Below are 21,673 nucleotides of genomic sequence, written 5' to 3' on the forward strand. Positions count from 1 at the left end.
CACTGACATCCCACCAGCAATGGCAAACAATGCGAACAAAGTTACTCCCGCCTCCTTCATTACAATACAAAGCTGAGGACTGAAGACCAGCTGCCACCAACTACAGCACAAAGACAGGTGGTACTATGTGAGACAAGCTTGGTCTGCCTTACACAGGCTCATCAAATCCGGAGTTGAAATTAAATAGCAGACACTATTTCTCTGGTAAGACTCCCAGTTACAGCTAATCAATTTTCTTTAGAAAATAGTTTATTCATCAAGTAACATTGTTTTGGTCAAGCAGAACCATTCCTGGAGCTGGATCAAGCTCAAGCATTTTGATTAGCAAAGTGGATTCTGAGCTGACCCAAAATAATCTCCCTTCTTTTTCCCTCTTTCTATTCTGGCTACAGTAGGAAATCCAAAGCAAAACAGCACAAAAACTAATCAATAGTATGCAAAATCCCATGTAGCTAAAATTTTGGGTAATTGTCCAGCTTGGTCTCTTTTCACAGAGAAGCGGTTTACATACAAAGTCAAGCCTTTAGCTGACAAGGGTAACCAGAAGAAAGGGGAGTGCAGTTTTGAAAAGGGTTTCTGGATGCCAAGCATATTCTGGGCTGAGTTATTCTGGAGTGATAAATAAAATTCAGATCAAAACAGACATTCTGAGTCATAGATGTAAGAGGTCATATTCTTCTTTCGGTATCTTGTTTGCAACTTAATTCTTCCTGTTTGGCCTGCACTGACAGTATCTATTGCTGCTCCCATATGTGCTTATCTGGATCCTTTTACCATGATGATTAGCTTTCCCATGTTTTCCTGTTCTACAGATATCCTGAGTGCACAGAGATATTCATTTCATTTTATTTCAGCTGAGTGCATCCAGCACATATGGCTTGCAGGACAGAGCCCTAGATCCTCACTTTTCTTCAAATCCCGTCTAAAACATATCTTCTTTATTGACTTACCCTGTTTAAATGTCACATTCCCTTCTGAGTAACTCTCCAATTAAATTATATAACTAAAATTTGCAAATTAGGGAGTCAAAGATTGTACAAAATTGCTGCAGAAGATGGTAGAGAATTTCCAATTTGTCTCAAAGCAGAGACTTTTACAGTACCACAGGATTCTTCAGGTCCTGAAAAACTGGTCAGATATTACCATATTTGAATTCTGCCATGTACCTACAAGTCTGTCTGTCCAATCTTCCTTTGGTCCTTGTCAAAAATAGTATTACCAGTGGAGACTTTAAGAGTATTCCCCAATCTGAGAGTGAACTAACAGTACTCCTATTTGAAGACAAATCTACAAACCTTGTTGAATTAAGTTAGACTGAACAATCATGCGGGGGGGGAGAAAACAAAAATGTCATTATTAGAGTAATAGGAGTAACTGTCTGGCATAATATTGCTAACAATGTAGAAAACTTTCAGTAATTTAACCATTTAAAAATTAAGGAAAATTTGCACAGTATATAGCATGGCAGTGATGCTAAACTCATTACTGTTTCTAACATGAACCAAAATCCTCTAACAGAAGGCAATACAGAAATGCAAGCTTGTCTTCTTGTATTCCCATTGTTCTGTCTACAGTCAGGAAGTTTTATGTGACAGTATAACAATGCCTAATATATATATAAGTGTCTAAGTCTTAGATGTGCACTGGGATTACAATGTATCTTAAACTTCTTAAATTTTCTGACAATCCACAAGAGTCAGATCAATAAATTTAGGAATAGCTAAAAATGTCATTAGGGAAGTATTCAAATACAGAAGCCCCATCGTAAACAAAATAATAGATATATATTCTGGTCCCAGCCACTATTGCAATATCAAATCAAAGATACATATGTGACGCATTCTCGTAGCTCTACCACAATAAAATAACTTATCTGGCTGTGTGTGGGTGTTGGGGTGTGTGTCACAGTGCTGTATTTTACAAATTGCTTGGCTGAATAATTTTCACAAAAGACTTCCTTTCTTACAACATAGTTAGAACACTTTTCAAGATGAGTTAGTTTATTTGAGAACAAACTACAATTGGTCAATATCAGGTTCCTAAAAGAAATCCTATCACAAACCCCCAAAAGGAAATATGTGACCATTTTCTTGTTTAAGCACATTCTATTTTTAAGCAGATTCTTCTCATACTTATACTTACCACATATTCAGCAACGACACCTTTGTAAATCTCATAAAATTCTTCCACATTTGTACGCTCCATGTTGAACTAAGAAAGCAAAAATGTCAGCCAGTGTGCCTTAAATGACAACAGCAACAAAAAAATAGACAAGACACCCTTCTTAAACAGTAAACATTCAGAATACTTTTAATTTTTGCTAGGTAAAAGGAATGGCTTTATAGCTGCAATATGAAATTTGTCAAAAACTTCAACAATGATGTCACAGGCAATACAGCACACAGTATCTTCTTCCACATAAGCAGACAATGTAGTGCTGGCTGATGCCACTAAGACATGCAAGAGGATCTGGTTTTTGCACAGTAAAGGGGCTATTCTTCATTTGTCATGAGGATTTGAATCATTGATTCCAGATCTCGAGACTTTCATTAAAAAAATCAAAGGGCAGTACTTACAGGACTACTCTTGGGAACAATCTCTGTGCCAACTTCCTTTAACTGTCAAGGGTGACCAGGGTGCCAAAATCCTTTCAGTATCTTTAAAAACCTTCCCCTAAATTAATACTAAATATATATTTTAAAAAAATCAAGGATATTAACAATTGTTTTTCTAATCTTAGCTAGTAAATTTTGTAAAGATATCTCAAATTGATCCAGAAGAAACATATAATTATCTCCCTTCTAACTATAGGGCACCTGAGATACAGAGAGGTAAAGTGTCTTGGCTCAAGGTCACCCAGCAAAGAGAAACAGATCAGCTGATCAATCAAATAATAAACCACAAATATCCTAAGGACAAGGCTGATCCCAAAACATTGCTACACAGTCTGTGCAAGGGTTTTATATTGCAGGGAGACACCTGTGCATTGCTGTGAAGCACATGCAGCACTTCTCCACCTTCTGTTTATCAGAAAAACATACACAAAAGAAAACATACCATCTGCAAAGCGGAGATCTGAAATCCTTCATTGACGATGGCTTTTATAATCTTTCCAGCTAGACCTGAAGAAACACAGAAAAGACAGTATTCAATTCAAAAAAGGAGAATTTACAATTGGAAGGTACTTATGACAATATACCACTCACTTTCAAACCAAAAAAACCAGTGTTTTTGTAATGCTGTGAGAGGAAGCAGAGAGCAGAACTGAGTTCACACACTCTATGTTCTATCTAAAGTGATGAGCTGATGGTCTCAAACAACTAAACTCCATGCAGCTGCTGAAAAGAATCTCTACCCAAAAAAAGGTAATTAGTGAAGCTTTTGCTTTACTCAGATCAACTGCAAAACACCCAGTTGCTGCAAGATCAGGATTTATATTTTTAATTAAGCTCCACTGGCAATACTGATGCTTAAACAGTAATCAATTCAGGGCACAGGCTGCTTGTTTTGTTTTTTATACAGTGTTCACCAGAGTGGGGGTCCTACTTTAAGCTAGAAACAATGTAGGATAATAAACATTGCCAATAAACCAGCACAGAAGTTTATGCCTTCTATGGGAAAAATACATCAGTGCCAAATAACCTACTGCTTCTGAGGTTATAACTCACAAATATCTTATTGCTGATCGTACTGCTTACTTTATTCTCTCCAAAATGCATCCTCAAAGACTGAATGACACTGTAAAACAAAACACTAAACTTCAGAGAACAAGAACCACCGATTTTTCACTAAATGTGTATTTTAGATTTGCCTGTGTTTACAAGATCAGGCAAATCTAAAGATTATGTCAGCCAACCACAGTACCCTGTGTGAGTGAATTTCATAGAATCACTGTTTTTGTAGAACATAAATGCCTGTCCTCTAGTACAATTTGTGAGAAACTACAAACTTCTGGACATTTATTCAGAACAGAATTAACCACAGAAGAACACCCTGTAATGAATGACAACAGCAGGATTTGACTCTAGTCATTAAATTCTTTTATAATCTAGTCTTTAAATTGTAGGATTTTTTAGCAATGTATAGATTTGGTAGATGAGAATAAAACAAAGCTAATATCTAGGTTCTAGCATGCTCAAGACCTGAATTGTACACAGTCTGCTAATACCTGTGACATAGGATGGGTGAGCTTCCTACCATGTTAAAAGGTCAGTGGAACCTCTGAGTAAATGAGTTGCATAGTTGGACAGCTATAAAAATTGTATTTACAAATTAAAATGAAAAAACTTGTCCCTGAAGTACCTCCCACTGTATTTTCACATTAAGTTTTATGTAAAAAAAAATTCCCCAGACAAAACAGCACATACTTCTTCCAAAAACCTTCAAACAACTAAAGGGAAAACTTGACATTTTGGTATACATTCAGTCCATGCAGCTCTCTGGGTTTACAGAACATAGCAACAAGTGGAGGCAGGTGCAGCTCCTGTCCTGCTATACTGTTACACCATGACTCACTAGCACAGATTGCAAGTTTCTTTCTAACGCTCCTGTGAAAGGGGGTGGGGGGTGGGGGGTGGGGAAAATCCCCTTTTTTTTCCAGGTGAAAAAAAATAATTCCAGCAGCAAAATGAAGGGACTTGGACAGGTCTGCCCAGGAAATGCAAGACCATATCAGAGAGAGAAATTAGACCTCCAGTTTCTTTTTGTCCATGCTGCTAGAAAGGCTGAGCAGCTCAGATGCTTCCACGCAGTTTCCAGTGAGGCAGCGAGCCTACAGTCTTGATGTCAGAGATGAACGGCCAGTTTATAAAGAGACGAAGTAACTGGCTGGGCATCATTCAGAAAATGCATAAATTGATAAATAATCTGTGACAGAGCATAAACATTTCTTCATTCCTGATCTTCAGTGTGAATACTCCAGCCAACAGCCACTGCTCCACCAGAAACCGATAAAGATGAAGAATGGGCACTGGTAGACATATGGCAACTACTGCCTGCAGGGACACGGTGATGAGAAGGGTATGAGAAAGCTGCTTTGCCCAACAGATCGCCATTTTACACTTTATCAGTCAAGAACGGGTCACTCACACAGGCCTTCACAGCTGGAATGCATCTGATGAAAATACATCAGGTATCAGGTACTATGGAGATTTGCTTTTTACAGAACTTTTGCCCTCAGCAGTTTTACAAGCTTTAAGCAAAATCTACGTTTTAGAAAAACAAAGGGGGTCTCAAAAATTCAGCTTTCTGGGCTGTTTCTGTACTGAAATTGTTAAGATTTTTCTTAGAGAGCAGACAGGCTCCTTTAATGACAGAAAACAAAGTAGGCAGGTACTTTGCATAAAGGTCTTTAATACAAGGTTCCTTTAATAATCAACTGTGATAAACCTATCAAGATTTTCCTCTGCACTGTATTCCTACATTCAGTTTCACTCATCAGAACAACAGAGCACCTTGTTGCTCCAGACAGATCGCCCACAACTTCAACATCCAAAAGGCTTATCCAAAGGAATTCTTGTCACCATTGTACAGACAGATGCCTTGCCAAAAAATTTCAAAGTGCCTTGAGGAAGAGGCATGAGATTTCATTTATAATTGCAGAGCAGGATGTTAGCTCTGATTTCCAGATGTGGGAACTGAGGCACAGGAGGATAAACAAGTTGCCAGAGGTGGTACAGATGTACACACCTAGTGACTTGGCCTCCCTTGTCCCAGTTTAAGCAATACATGTATCACTTTTCCTAGGGACACCTTCCTTTCAAATTCTACCTGAACCAAAATAGAAACAAAAAGCACAGAGACAATCCCTGAGCAACAGAACACTGGAAGCTCAAGGCCTGGCTTGGGATTTCTTTCAGGCTTTCAGCCAGTTGCATGACTGAATTGGGACGTGCCCTCTCCTTTGTGGGCAGATAAGGCTGAGGAAAAGAAGAACTAATTAGATAGAGTGCCATTTCAGCAGCTTTCAACAATGTTTTCAACTTTAAAATCCAGATCTGTAGTGAAAAAACAACTTTTTAAGGACCCTTCAAACAGGGCCAGTGCATGTTTAAAATGTGATTACAGTAAGAACCCAAATCAAAGCTGCAGATTAGGCACCAGTTATGATGAATTTTCAGTCACAAAGCACAAAAGAATCACAAGCATTACTAAATACAGTTGGGGGAATTTAATACTAATCCTAACAAATATGAGAGTGAGAGAGAAAAAAGGGTGCACGTGCTTTATATCTCCTAGGCAGCATTATGTTTCTACACACCTAATACAGGACAGATAACCTTCCAACTTATTTTAATCAGCTAAAATGATAAGGCATTAAGACCCCCTCAGTTACATTGATCTTCTACAGTTTGTTGTTTTACAATACACAGTATTTGAAAATCGTCCTTCATTAAGCAGCAGAAAGTAGCAGGGAAGACATCAGACTGAAAAATGTTACAACCGCATGCATAATTATGGATTGGAATAAAATAAAACAGTTCATGAAAGTCACTTTTAACCTAACATCACTTTAATTAATAGGATGTAACAGCTGTGTCACTGGGACCTGCCAGTCCCAGCACACTACGAACCACCAGCCAGCCATATGACTAGGGATGTTACATTCCCTTCCCTTTGATCTTGGCCTGTTTCCCAATTTAACCACTCCACCATAAAAAGCTCATTAGGCAAAGACAGCAGACTGCCTTCAAAGCAAGTCAAGAACTAGCTTCCTCATCTCAACCTCTATATGTCATTTTTTTAATACCCTTCCAATAATCAAAAATAATCCCTCTGGAACAACAACAGTATTTTTGATAGGGACACACAAACTGCTGCGACTGATCAGATCAATGATCTACCTAATTCAGTAACATATTTCTAGAAGTAACTGTATCAGATGCTTAAAGTAGCACTAACTATAAGTAGCAGTTTCAATTCATGTCTATTTTTGACATTTTAAAATGCAATTCTGCTTCACAGTATGATGAAATTCTCTGGTTCCTTATTGCCAGGTGTTAAGGTCTTGTCCCCAAACTCCAGAGAATCATGATCAGGCTTGACTCCAAGCAAAGTCCTTTTTGAATTCCAGAAGGGGAAAAAGTGGGACTCAGAGCTGGGCCCTCTTGCAATGTATTTCAGCTAAAGTACTCACTAAACTTTGTTTCAGACAACATCGTAAAACACTGCAGTAAGAAGCTGACAGATGTCCTTCTCAAAAAGTGCTTCTTCCTACCAGTTGGTCAACCTATCCCCTGAGGAACAAGGTTTATCTCTCTTCCTCTTCTGCTCTGACTACACAGAAATAATACAACTCCAAGCATTCTTACTATGCAACATATATACACCATTTCTAGACTCCCCAAAAATTTGGCCAGAGTGATAATCTGCAGCTATCGAGCTCCTAGCCTCTCTGTTTGAAAAAGGTGTTCCAATCATTTTTGTATTTGTACTCTGGAGCACCAAGAAGCAAGTCACGGAAGGACAGAGGGTCTCCTGAGTGACACACATTGGGCCAACAGAGAGGAGAAGGGGAGCTCAAAAGCAACCCAGGCTCAACATGAGGAGGAAAAGAAAAGGCAAGTGGGTACAGGCAGAAGATAAAGAGCAACATGTGACGAAATGATGAGAGAATATTGTTCATAGTGATAGAATCCAAGATTTTCAATCATTCCTCATTTCTGTCTAGGCACTGTATTACAGGAGAACCTCAGGACATTTGAAGGACAGCTTTACAAATTTTCACGAAGAACTCTACCAACACTGCAGCACTGATGAAAATCTTTACAAACAATATTCATTTGAAAATATTAAGAGGGTAAAGACAAAAGTTACCACCACTGCTTGACTGGAGAACAAAAGTCAGTATTTTGCTAGCACAACAAAAATATAATTTGACATACAGGCAGTAAATCTTAGGGGACTTTGACACCAAAACAGACAAGCGTTTGATGCAGCTGAGAATGGGAACCAATAGATGTAAAGGGGGTGAAAGGTTCAAAGGCTTAATCCCAGCTACAACCTTCTGAACCACTATGAACAAGGCAAGACCACACTTGTGAATGCCAGACAGGGCATTAAGACACAAAATGATGAGAATCTGTAGGAAAATAAGGTATTCTGGGAATTCTTGCATGGGGACAGGTGGGAAGAGTCACACTGGAAATTGAGATACAAAAACCCAAATTGAGAATACGGAAATTCAAGTCAAGGATCACAGCCAGGCTACAGAAAGTATCCAGCAGCGATGTGGCTGTGCAGTGTGTGCCATTTGAGAAGGGAATCTGAAGAAGAAAGAGTAAGAAGGAAAGATCAATACATCTGCAACAGTTTTGCTGAACTCAAACTGATGGTTGTATATTTACCAAAAAACAGAAAGGCTTAGGTTTGTGTCTTTCTGTCTTTCTTGTTCTTATGTCAAGAGAAAGCTTAAAAAGAAATATGTAGTTTGTTTTCCTTTTTATGTCTTTCTTTCGAGATGTTCATTATTTTGTACCCCTTTAGTACATCCACTTTGATTTTTCTTTCATTTGAGAAGATTATGGTCAATCACTCCAGTTAAGAGAATGTTTCTATGGCTCTAATGATTTCCATTTACTTCTGCTCATTTATTGAGTGTGAACAAAACTAAACGTGATATTTTAGTTGAGGCTGTACCACTGGATTTTATGACGGCATTCAGTATTATAATTCAAACTATTCATATCCTTACTAGTATTTATTTCTTTCTTTTTTCTGGTTATCCCTACTGAACACTATGCACGGGACTTTTCATGATCAGTTACAGTAAGGAAGTGGTTAAAATTATGCCTTGTAGTGTGCATTAGCCCATAATTATAAACAGTAATTTTAATTTACTAGTGCATTGTCAATTAACTTAACTCTAGAGGTTAAAAACCTCATGAGATGCCCTATAATCTGCTCCAGCCTCTACTAATTTTATATTCCACTTCCTGTGGAAGGTTTGCCAACTCACTGTCATAGATCAATAGTAAATATACTGTGAGCTCTATCATTTATTTTCAACTTGGCAAAAGACTATCACAAAGTCCTACAGTCTGTGTCTTGGCTCTTTTCAGACTCAATACCTTGTCTTTCTACTTACACTCTGATTTGAATAGGGCAGTAGGAAAAGAGACTTCAAGATACTTCTCTTTTGCTCCAAGGTACAGTGAAGTTAGACTATGCATGGCTGCATTTTTAAAATTTTTCTAAAATGTTCTCAAAAACTTCTAGCAACAAAGGTTCCATTACATCCCCAGATGTCAGGCCAGTGACATACTTTGAAGTTTTCCTTAATGATTAGATTAAATGTTCTTTCATCTAAATTAGTAAATATGCACATTTTCCAAATATACTTATAGAAAGCTGTATATTCCCATCTCCTCCATCTCAGGTTAAATAAATGAAAACCATCACATTTTCATTGGCTAAATCTCTTACTCTTTCTGCTCTCAGTTGATTATGTTATTTTTGAAACTGGACAGAAACTGGATATGGTACACAAGCTGGGTTCTCACCAGCACTGAGCAGAATGAGTTACTGAAAAAAACACCCTAAACGAAGTGTGTCCAACATCGTGAACACTGCTTGTGCTTATGATATATCACTGTTCCAACCATTTCTCTACAGACTTTTCACTGATACCCTGTCAGTTGTTCTCTGTTTTGTATTTGTGCAGTTCTTTTCCCTCCTCCATGGTAATGTTATGCCATTGTTTATATTCAGTTTCATTTTCTCACATTGTTTCATTTATGCAGTTCATCATGAACGTTCTGAATTCCAATTACACCCTCCAAAACTGTAGCAGACACTTGGTAGCATCTGCAAACACTGCAAGCATGCCCTGTCCTTCCCCATCTGAGTCATTAATGCCAATATTGACAAGAACAGGCGCAAGGACGGGTGACAAGACTTCACTCATAAACCCCTTTTAATTGGATATGCTTGTGTTCAAGAAAACATCTAAAGCTATGCAGATACCTATGCTGAACAGACCTAAATGTATGAATTGATTTACTAAAGGAAAATTTTGTTTTTCTCACAGCAAGGGACTTTGAGGAAGGCACTGATATTCAAGTAAATTAGATTATCTGGCTCTGTGTTACCTTCCTTTATGGAAAGCATACTTAGAGAATTCAGAGATCAGCAAAGCAGGTTTTCCTTCAAAAAAGACATGCTGGTAAACATCCACCATATCATCACTGAGTGATTTAAATGAAATTATAGACACTTGATGTATCAATTCCATTGGTATGAAAGAATTTTCATTAGCCTGAAATTCCCTGGACCACTCTTAGGATTAACTTTTCTCTACCCCTTTAAGAACAAAAATTCCAAAATGCAATAATAAAACCCCATTCCTAGCATCTTTTTATTTTCTTTTTATGTTAACACCATCATCCCAGCACAGAGATGATTTTCAGCTACATGAGCACCACTAATATAAGTCCACCAAACACTCTTTCCAGTAGTAGTAGGATACTTATAAGCTTCAGCAAGGATTGACTGTGCCATTTGAACTGGGGGGGGGTTCTTTGAAGTATACCTCATCCTCTTCCTTCCAGCCTCAAACTGTCAGAAAGGATTTCCAGGTTCAGTGCACTTCCCTCTCTACTTCTATCAATTGAAATGTAAAATAAATTTTTCATACTTTGAAAAAATGAATATCACTTTGCAATAGCCACTGGAATCTGAAGTCAGTCTAAGTTAGGAAGCCAATGCCAAGCTGCTAAAACTTTATGCAGGAAATAATCAAGAAACAACATAGACTTGGTTTCAAAAACAAGCAACCTGAGCAAGGAATATCCATCATTACAACTACAGCAAAGAAATTAAAACACAGAAGCGGATGGACTCCTGTTCTCATGGAAACTAAATTCTTTTTCTGAAAAAGCAGTGATGAAGTGGTAAAGTAGGTTGCTTTTATTTAAATCACTTTTTCCTAGCTTCTCCAAAAAGAAAACAAACGAACAAAACAGCACCACCGGACATCACCAAAAACAACACCCTATACATAATACATTTATGGAAAATGTAAGAAACAAAGTGCATTTAATTTTGCATAAACATGTTTTCTGCCTGGGCAAATCCACATGCAAGAAAATGCTTGCATCTGAAAGCATAGTTCTCGCATGACTGCAGCACTAAGACTGCCATATTGCATATGGGAATATCCAGAGGTCACACCTCAAATAATCCACTGTACTTCTTTGAAGCATCTGCAAAGACACATGTGCAGCCCACTTTTTTTTCTATTTCCAGATTCTATCTTCAAACAGTTCCTTCCAGACTTTTAATTGTTAAGTGTATCAAGGCTGTAACTGATGCTTTTTTGCACTCAACCTTGTAGACAAGATATACAGAAAGAAATATGCCTACAATGAGGTGAAGTCCTGAGCATCTGCACTTCACCTTTCTATTATGCATACTTATCACAGACAGAAGATATACTTTCAGATTACTTACGAGAAAATTGCATTCCTCATTTTTTCTCAAGCATGAGAAAACAGCTTTTCAAAAACCTTGTTCTACTCAAGTTTCCTAAACATAAAAGTAATGAGTTACTCAAACTTATGTCTAAAAACCCAGGGTGAAAAAGGAAACCATTTCCAGTTTGTTTACAATTTTTTTTAATCTTATCTAATGAATACTCATCAGTATGATAAAAACAATGATACAGATACCTAGTCCTGAGAATGATGACAGATTTGCACCTCTTCTATCACATCCTCTTTTTCTCTTTCAGCTTATTTCCTTTGGTAACTACATACATCTAACTATACTCAGCATACTATACAGGTGAATTGGACATTTTCACAGCAATGCCTTCTCCCTTTCAATGAGCAACAAGTATATCAGCATGTCAGAAACAGTTCTTCAGGTGTCTGCAGTCAGATGTATAATCTACTACAATGCTGGATTCCTACTCGGTACAATCCTTCTCTCCCCACTCTCTCTTATGAAGTAACTTCACTTGAGATTCTACATAAGTAAACCCTGTTTCTGTACCTGCTTGAGACTGAACTACTGTCCTTGGTATTCTTTTTGTCAAAGTTTGGTCTTTGGAGCAAGGAACTACTCCCTCAATAAAAAATTGTTTAAGTCTTTGCATAAATAAGGAAATACCATCCTTATCGTACCTGTCATGCAGCATTTTGTTGCTCAGTATAAATCTCTATGATTTTCTAAAGCTGTCCAGTAACTAATAAGTTAAGATAGAACTCTATAAGATTTATCATCCACTTAGAACAGGTCTAAAATCATATATCCACAGAATATCTTTTCCACTTGAAAAGAACCCTTTTGTTTTCTATTAGACTTAAATTTTAGTTGAAGAATACTGTGGAAGACAGTGCTGTAATTTTTTTTTTTTAATTCCGTAAGAGGAACAAGGGTTTAACTTACAGAAATATTAGAACAAAATCTCAAGCTTAACACATACTAGGAGAACAAACCTGTTGTGGTAGCCAGTCTCACACTCAGAAGCCCTCCAGACTATAGAGGCTTCCTTACCTCTAGGCAGGCCTTTCAGTTTGCATTATGTCCAATGAATTCCTGACTAGCAGTTTTCGTTTTCAAGTTCATGGCATAGTTCTAGCTCCAAATGTGTTTTGGCAAAACTCTGACATGAAGAGAACCCATATCTCAGCTTGGGAGTGCAGAAAAGGAAGGCAGGATTTCACCTCTTGAACTCTGTGCTGTATCGCAAGTACAAAATGTGAAATATAACACACTTCTGACCGCAGCCTTTAGAGCCTGATCACTATTTTCCTATTTTTTCCCTGTTCATTTTTCAAAGGGATTAAGTAAAGACCACATCAAAGAAACTTTAAACCAGTCATAAAATATCAAATTCCAATTCCTACGGTAAACATGACTAAACTGTTACACATAAATACATTAAAATTAATCCCATCCAGTAATCTGCAAGGTGCTATTTCTGCCAACAAAACAGTCGAGTCATAGCTGTCCTCAGGGTGCAAAACTGAAGTTCACCCATTTTGGTGCATTTACAATTTTGGCTTCTAAGCACTACTGCTAATAACTCCAGATGTAATAACATGAGGGGAATTACAAAACCAGAATGTCTAAGTGATTGCAACTGTGAGATTGTATCTGAATTAACTGAAGCTTCAAGGACAAGAAGTGGATTACAGAACACAGATCTACACTAAAACTTTCAAATTATTAAACAATTAAGGCATACAATCCCAGAGCTGTGCTTATTAGTTACCATGCTCCTTGACTAAGGAGGAGGAGGGGGCTAAGAGACACTGAAAAGTGTGGCACATTCTAGAGGGGTCAAACCACACCATGTCTCCCTGACCCACCCCTGCTCAGAACAAGTCCTCATGGAATACCATCAGGTTGCTTTCGCATTCTGCCAGCACCCAAGAAAGAGGAGTTGAACTGCTCCTCCCAGCCCTCTTCAGAGTTAAAATACAATGACTTTGCTTGCTGCTAACTTGCCAGTCAGTCAGGGAAGTGCCTGGCGGCAGATGTTTCTGTCAGGAGAGGGTCAGCAAGGCCAGAGATAAAACCACCAGAGATTTTCCACTGCTCTGTCACTGGATAGGAACCCCACAAACCCTCTATGGCGATCAAAGTCAGTTTCTAAGAACGAACTCTGTCCAAGATTTAACCAGAGTAAACTAGAGATTAGATCCAGCCTTTTGACAGGAAGGTAAACTTGCTGAAAAGCCTCCCAGTTTACAGCTGTGGTTAAAGCAAACCAACTTCCAGGGTGGAAAACCGAAAGATTTTTCCTTCTAAGAATCAGTTATGCAAGGGACTCCAGAGGAAAAAGACACATTGGGAAAAAAGACTGGGAAGCAAAATTCAAATTATGAATTCAGTCAAATGTTTCTGCAGAAATAAAGACTAAAGCTCAAGTACGTAAGTGAAACTTCACGTAATTGTAAATGTTTAATGAGCAGATTATATTCATGGTAATTAGATAATCAAGTTCAAAGCCTCAGCAGCACATAGGAAATAGCAAAAAGGTTTATTTTTAGATACTCAATACTGAAAATTTGTGGAGCACAAACCAAATCTGCAATGCATAAGAGGTTCTGCTGCTTTGACCCATATAAATTCCTCTCCATGCTTCTGCTAAACCACCTTTTCACCACACTGATGGCTGCATGGGATTTCTTGTCCTCTCCAGCTGCTGTGTTTGCACTTAACATTCTCCCCACGCGAAACAGCAGGGTGGACAGCCACAGCTAGAGCCGCTGCTGCTGGGGGTAAACAAGTTGCTTATTTTTAAGACCACGCAGTCTCCTATATGCAATTTTGCCAACAGGGCAGCTCAGTAGTTGCTATAGCACCTACTTCAACTGAGATACAGAAGATGTTGCTAATATAACCAGAATGTCTTGGGTATCACTGAACACAGTTGTTAACAGCCCTTGAAAGGGAGATGAGATGAGCAGAGTTTCCCAGCTCTGTCATGGATCACAGAGCCCAAACAGCCCAAACAGCTCAGCCTTCCTTTCTCAAACATTCTGCCTACAGGTGCGCAACCCATGGGGCCAACCTGCTCCACTGCCATGTCTCTGTTCTCTAATCCCTAAAGCCGGGCTTCTCCCTTCTTGTCTGCCTGTTTCAGACAGGCAGCTGGGAGTTCTGAGCAGATTGTTTGATCCCCCCAAACCCTTTTAGCATGCTATTCCCTGACTCCAAAACAGTCCGAACAGGGAAGAAGGAATGGTGGCATTTCTGTAGACACAGCATATGATGCCACACATCATGCTCAAAACTTTAAAAGCCTAAAAATCCACAGGAAGCAAAGGGTATGTTCCTTCAACTTTCAAACTGGCATTTTAATCATAAAAGAGTAATTTCAGAATTAAGAATTCCAAAAACTGTTGGAAATCTAGTGCACAGCTCTTTACTCTGTTAAGCATGACTCTTCTGTGACTATGGAAAGTGCTTTACAGAAGACCAAGCATACTAAAAAAGAAGTCACTCATTGATATTTTTGTTGTTACTCAAAAAAATTGTCTGAAGAAGAATATGAGAAAGACAAAGGAAGACAGAAGAGAACCGGCTAAGAAAGCCAAATCCTCTTTCCTGCAATGCTCCTGGGCCACTGGGCTGATGTTGGAGAGTTCCTGCAGTCCTTGGAAAGGATGTCTCACCTCAAACTGCAGACTGGAACCAGTCCAGTTGCAATATGAAGCCAAACCAGTGCTCTCAGCCAAAGAGGTAGTCCACCACCCAGACACAGCGACACTTCCTTTCCTTAAACCCATCTCCCTGTCAGAAGCCAGACTTCTGGAAAGTTTTACAAGACCTCCCCAGTCTCATAATCTCTTTAAGAGATGCAGCACCTGTGGTTTTTGAAACATTCAAAATAACATTGGAGAAAAAAGGCAGGAAGAACAGTTTAGTAAGATAAAAGCACAGCCAGTCTCTGAATTCCATCATTCTTTATAATAATTTAAACTTGAGTGCTACTTTTGGCTGGAGTAGAGTTAATTTTCTTCACAGCAGCTAGTATGGGGCTGTGTTTTGGATCTGTGCTGACAACAGTGTTGGTATCACAGGGATGTTTCAGTTACCACCATGCAGTGCTTACACAGAGTCAAGGCCTCTTCTGCTTCCCACCCACCCCGGCAGCGAGCAGGTTGGGGAAGCACAAGAAGCTGGGAGGCGACACGGCTGGGACAGCTGACCCCAACTGCCCAAAGGGATCTCCCACACCATACGAGGCTCAGCATATAAAGCTGGGGGAAGAAGAAGGAAGGGGGAGACATTTGGAGTGATGGCCCTGGTCTTCTCAATAACTGTCACATGTGCTGGAGTCCCTTCCTTGAGGTGGCTCAACACCTGCCTGCCGATGGGAAGCAGTGAATGAATTCCTTGTTTTGCTTTGCTTGCATGCACAGCTTTTGCTTTACTTATTAAACTGTCTTTATCTCAACCCACAAGTTTTCTCACTTCTACCCTTCTAATTTTCTCCCCCATCCCACTGGGGGGAGCGTGTGAGAGATTGTATGGTGCTTAGTTGTTAACTGGAGTTAAACCATGAGAAATCGATAAAACATTTTACTGATTTAGAAAAGAAAATTCAGTTTTGATTTCTTCATTCTGTTGAGAGTAGTAATCAAAGCTGTATGGACAGAGAATGCTCACACAAAGTACACCTTGGCTTTCAAATTTTATTTGCTGTTTGGCAGCTATGGTCTGCCCCTCCAGCCCTTTGGGTGTAAGAAAAATTACTTTTAGTCATTTTTTTAATGTGGCATATATGTGCCACATTTAATAGTGGCATATGAAGCTCAACTTCAGTCCAGTCTTTCTAGTGCTCACACTGCAAGGCTGGGCATGCACTTACATTTTCTGTTTATCTGTACCCGTACCTCTTTCTCTCTCTGTCACCACCCCCATTCTCCTCCAGTCACTCACACTCCCAGAGGGCAGTGCAAACAGGCCCAGAATTTGTCCTTTGATGATTCAGAAAAATATTGAGATGTTCAAGAAAACAGAAAAAAAAGTAACAGACAAGGCACTATGAAATCTACAGAAATTAAGAAGATTAAAAGCTGAGAGAACCTGAACTCTCAAAGAGAAAGTCTGAGCCCCTATATATAACAGAAACTATATCTCACGTATAAAAAAGCACAGCCCAAGCCATCCACTTTGCTGTTTTCACAATCAAATGTGAGGACTCCAACAATCCTGCCACAGAAAAGTTTATCTTCTGCACACATTTACTAGGTAAGTTCACAGTCCCAGCTGCTGCCCATATTTCTGTAAAAGGAACATCACTCTGTCTTTGCTGCATGGCAGCCTTATCAGTAGCAGATACCATGTAAGGCCTCAAAGAGATAACAGGCACATTATCAGCAGTGAGTGCGAGACTCTTTCTTGTGAAAGCCATTTTTTTTCTGCAGGCTCTCCAGACATCCCACTTGAGGTGTGAAAGGCCTGGAAACTGCTACGGCCACTTCTGCTGTTGCCATTTCAGCTGTCCATGGAGAAGCGATTAAAACATTGCAGTGTGCTCTGCATCTGGCTAAGAAAAATCTCAGTGCTCTTACATGGCAATATTTATTCTGCACTCAAAAATACTGTTGCAGTGCCTGAGCCAAAATATTTTACTGCATTCACTGCTCCTACACATGCTCCTGTATCTATGTACAGGACACAAAAGTGAGAATTTTTTTGCATGGTAACAGTTGGGCATTAAACATTTCCAATACTCATATGGTGAGCTCACAGGGCATTCTCCAGCACAGAAAGCATCACAGAGTTCAACAAATGGTTTAAGTCTTTGGCTCACTTTCATACAGTGAACAAGCCTTTTCTACTTTCCATCTCCACTTCATTCAGCAGAACAAGATCCATATCAACACAAATTTCCCTTTGTAAGTAGTTTTAATGTAATGTGTTACTGCATGAGTGGAAGGCCCTGCAATATGGCCACGTGTCCTGCTTTTACTCTGCTGTGAGGATAGTAACCTCCAGCAGATGAGTCTGGTGGGCAGACAGGAGGAAGGACATGGTAAACTGTCATAGTAAGAGTCACCAAATCTCATGTATTTTTTTGTCCTTCTTTCTTTTCACCTTTCCCTTCTTACTCTGAAATTAACAAGTATCCACATGGAAAGCACGTGACCCACTCTTCATGGAACTGAACTGCAGAAGTACTAAAAGTTTATGAAAGGCAATGTATCTGCACACTTTGGCATGTACTATGAAATATGCCCTGTGCTCTTGCACTCATTCTCCCAGAAAAGGGCACAGGAGTGAACATGGATACAAATGAAGCACATAGCTTTCACCTCCACTGTCTGCACTGCTTACCTTCATTAACTGCATGAGGCTTAATAATGCAACAAGTACAATTTGCGAATTTTGCACTGTTGGCTGGTCCACGACCTCCACTGGAGGGAAAGAACAATTCCAGCTCCTGAAAACAATTGTAATTGAATACATTTTAGATTGATCTAGCTGCATACATAAGTTTTTATCATAAATAACATCTGAAGTATTCATAGTCACAGAAGGTAAACCTTAATACCTTTCCCTCTCTGGTAGCATTGCTACAATCATAAAAAAATTATTTGAATATTTCTTCCCCTCTTTTTCACTTCTGCACACAATCCATTTCCATTCAGAGCATTCAAAATGCTGCTGCCGCAATCACTTGGTAGAGGTGTTACCAGTTTTCTGAATTCTTTCTCTCTCTTTCCTGAGTATCTTTCCAAAATCCACTCCCATATACATGTATTTTATCTTCCCTCTTTTCACATGGTCTTTTCCACTATATGAGCAAAAATGCAACTACCATCCATTTCTCAGTACGTTTTCTTTCCATATACAAAACTGACCTCTATCCCATTTGTTTATATGTTTTTCCTCTTGTTATAAGCAACTAAACTTTGTCTAAAATTGCTGACTTATCCTCATGCCTTATTGACTGTTGTTTGGGGTTTTTTTTTTAATCTTACTGAATTGAAGCTGATGTACTCAACTGCTCTGATTTCTGGGATGAATCAGAAGAACCTCTTTGCCTCTGATCACTTCTTTCCTTCCCACCATCACTATTCCAGGTATCATATAGCTTGGGTCTTAGATCATACTGGGGTGAGCCTGGCAGCCAGGTTTCCTTCTTCAGTGATATGTTTTCACTGTTCACTGCCAGCTTCATGCTTGTTCCATACCATTTATTCACATATGTTACACCATCTGCCAATTAGCATTAGTCAAATGCTCAAAACAGAAGATTGCATTTCAGACCTATTGGTCAAGTTCAGTAAAAGAATTGATAAATTTGCATTTAAGGGAAATAATAATATCCTGGAAATACTACTACCAAATCTGATTTCTCCCTGTGTAACAGTAGCAATGCTAAAGACCAGTTTCTGAAATTGTCCCATTTAATTTACTAGCTCAATACTTAGCTATATCCCAGCCTTTAGCTCATGGCACTCTGACAATCCCTATAATCTGTGCTTGAACGCTTATACAGCTCAAACTAGTGGATCTTTCAATAGAAGGGAAAATGGCTTTTGTTTTTCTCCTAGCAAAAAAATCCACATTTTAAGTGGGCATATCTGAGATAAAAGGGTTTATTTCCTACATCCTTCTACTGATAAAACGCTGCATGCTTCAAAGACCTTGTCCCACTGTTAATTAATGTTTACTCTAAAAGAAGCAGCCAGGAAAAGGCAGCAAAATATTTACAATATTTAACACTTTGTTTTATCCATTAAAAGACATAAAAGAAAAGTAACTAGGTAATGCTGAAGGACTAGGATAATGAAATGCCAAACTATAACCAAGTGGAGCCTTAATTTTTTTTCCTTTCCCTTTATTCCTAATCTAAAGGAATTCCAAAATCTGGACTGCAGAGAGACACCAGCTTAGAGTATACCAGAGGCATAATTTCATTTGTCATTTAGCCCCCAAAAGAGCGATGCAGTCTTCCATTCTAACTGTTCAGTTTACAACACATTCATTGAATGTGTTGAGACTTCAGTCTTCCTTCAGAAGAGTTCATTTAGGTCCCTTTATCACATATTTCTATCTTTTCAGCAAAGCTTCTGCAAGGTGCAGTCAACTAGTTTCCATGGCAATTGCTATACAGCCATATAACTGGGCCTACTAGAATTAAAATAGGCACAGGGGTATTAAATTTACAATTTTGTTTGATTTATTGAAGATTGGTATCAGTAACACCCCAAAGATGCACGCACCTGCAAAAGTTCAGCAAAATAATCCCGCAGACACAAAAATGCTGCGGATGACTCAGGCCTTCAAACAGCATTTCAAAAATAATGACATGTAAAAAGAACAACAAACTTAAGCCAAAGCACATACTTATGCTTCTAATCAACATTTTATGCGAACAGATATGCTTTCCCACACTCAGTTCAAAAGCTGTCACAGTTGTCGTGGCAGTATGCAGGAACAAAGGGAAATTTTCACCCTCATATATGAGGATATCTAGCTATTTAACCAGAACTACAATGATGTTTCTCATTATAATTCTCCTTCATCAGAAAAGATCAATTTCCAAACTCTTCCTAACTCTGTACCATCTTCATCCAGTCTGCCAGCAGAAGTAGTACTTCAGGTCCAGCATATGATTTCTCGTCAAAACTAGAGGCACAGGGAGAGGATCCAGCAGCCCAGGCACGGGGCAGATCAGGGAGATGAGTGCTTGACCACCAGAAAACCACGCACACTTTGCAAGTAGCTTGCTATGCCACACAGCCTAACGGCCAGCTCAAAGAAGAGGCTGGCCAGCCCTGCCCTCACCACCAGGGTATAATCATGTCTACATATATTTTCTAGGATACAGTACTTGGCAGTTTATTAGGTATTCCAGGGCAGGTCTCCCTCCAGCTGTTCCAATTTAAAGAGAGGAAAGACTAGGATCAAGGAAGCAACAACTGGTATCTTTTTTCTTGCTGTCTAGAGCTAAGATCCCACAGCACAATACCAATCAATCATGAGGTAATCTTTATTCTTGCCATCATTTATCAGCACATTTACCCCACAACAATACCCCACAACGCAAATAGTCACCTCAATTCTGTAGAAATGCTGGTAATATCTATCACCCAGTCCCAGGGCTTTTTCTTAGCACTACACCAAGGAAAGGCACACTACAAACAAAGCAAAAGAGAACCAAACTCCTCAAAGCCAAGCCCACTGTACTACCTCTTAAACCACAAAGCATTACAAAGTGGCCTGTTTTCATAATTATTCGTTCTGAACAATAACAGCAGAGGAAAGCAGGCTCCAGGCAGAGGACTAGCAAGGACTGTAGAGGAGAAGAGATAAGTGAAATGCAGGGGGGCACAAAAGGATTTAATTGTTTAATCCCTTTGTTTTTATGACCAACATTGGTAGGCTACAGGTAGATTACACAGACTATGCAATTATCTCAATGCTTGTGATGTACAGAAGACATTAAAAATGACCAGGCATGCTCTCTTGATCAAAGCGCCCAAGGCTCCCCTTTGTGACAGAGATAAACAAGATTTCTGTTTTCAGTTTATTTTTCCATTGTAAAAACGATCTATGAAGAATACCTCAAGTAGTTCTGAACTCAAGCAGGGAAAAATATGAGGAATTTCTGACCCAGCTGTTACCAGATAAAGTAAAAATAAACTTCAGTCAACAAACAGTCAAAAACTTACTTGAGCAGCTGAAGCTACCGAATCTGGGCCATGAGCTGCATTTCTTAGGCCATCGTGTCCAAAGTTCACTCTAATGCTGTCTGGTGCATCACTCTGAGCCACTGCAGAGTTTGCTGGCCCCAGTAATGTTTTCCATTTACAAACTGCATCATCTCCTAAGATTTCCATAGCAACAATGGGACCACTCGTTATAAACTGGAGAAGCTCACTGCAAAACGGAAACAGCACATGGTGATCAACACTACAAATAAAAATCAACAAATACATATGATCCAGTGGAGATGCTCAGAACTCAACTCGGCAAGGCCTTGAGCAACCTGATCTAACTTCGAAGTTGGCTCTGTTTTGACTAGGAGGTTGGACTAGGTCACGTGCAGACGTTCCCTTCTTATTATGGTTGCAGAAAAAGAACCAGATAATAAAAACTCACTCAAGCTACTGTGTTGTATGTTAAAATTTCAAACTAATTTTTAAAAGATCAGTACTGGAAACAGGATGAGACCCTGCTAACCATTTTTCTGACAGGAATG

At 39.1% G+C, this 21,673-nt stretch overlaps 1 protein-coding gene across 3 annotated transcripts in view; it reads right to left on the bottom strand.

The window, feature by feature from the left end:
- Positions 1-21,673, bottom strand: part of NME7 (NME/NM23 family member 7) — a 94,917-nt gene that overhangs the window by 37,585 nt on the left and 35,659 nt on the right. For all 3 annotated transcript variants that reach the window (XM_037387593.1, XM_037387594.1, XM_037387592.1), the window contains exons 6-9: positions 21,144-21,351; positions 17,797-17,902; positions 3,058-3,122; positions 2,143-2,211 (exon numbers count right to left, since the gene is read on the bottom strand). In XM_037387593.1, coding sequence (XP_037243490.1) covers positions 2,143-2,211; positions 3,058-3,122; positions 17,797-17,902; positions 21,144-21,351 — 448 coding nt within the window. The remainder of the gene's footprint in view (positions 1-2,142; positions 2,212-3,057; positions 3,123-17,796; positions 17,903-21,143; positions 21,352-21,673) is intronic.

This window comes from Falco rusticolus, chromosome 5 (genome assembly GCF_015220075.1).
Source record: "Falco rusticolus isolate bFalRus1 chromosome 5, bFalRus1.pri, whole genome shotgun sequence".
NCBI classification, from domain to species: domain Eukaryota; kingdom Metazoa; phylum Chordata; class Aves; order Falconiformes; family Falconidae; genus Falco; species Falco rusticolus.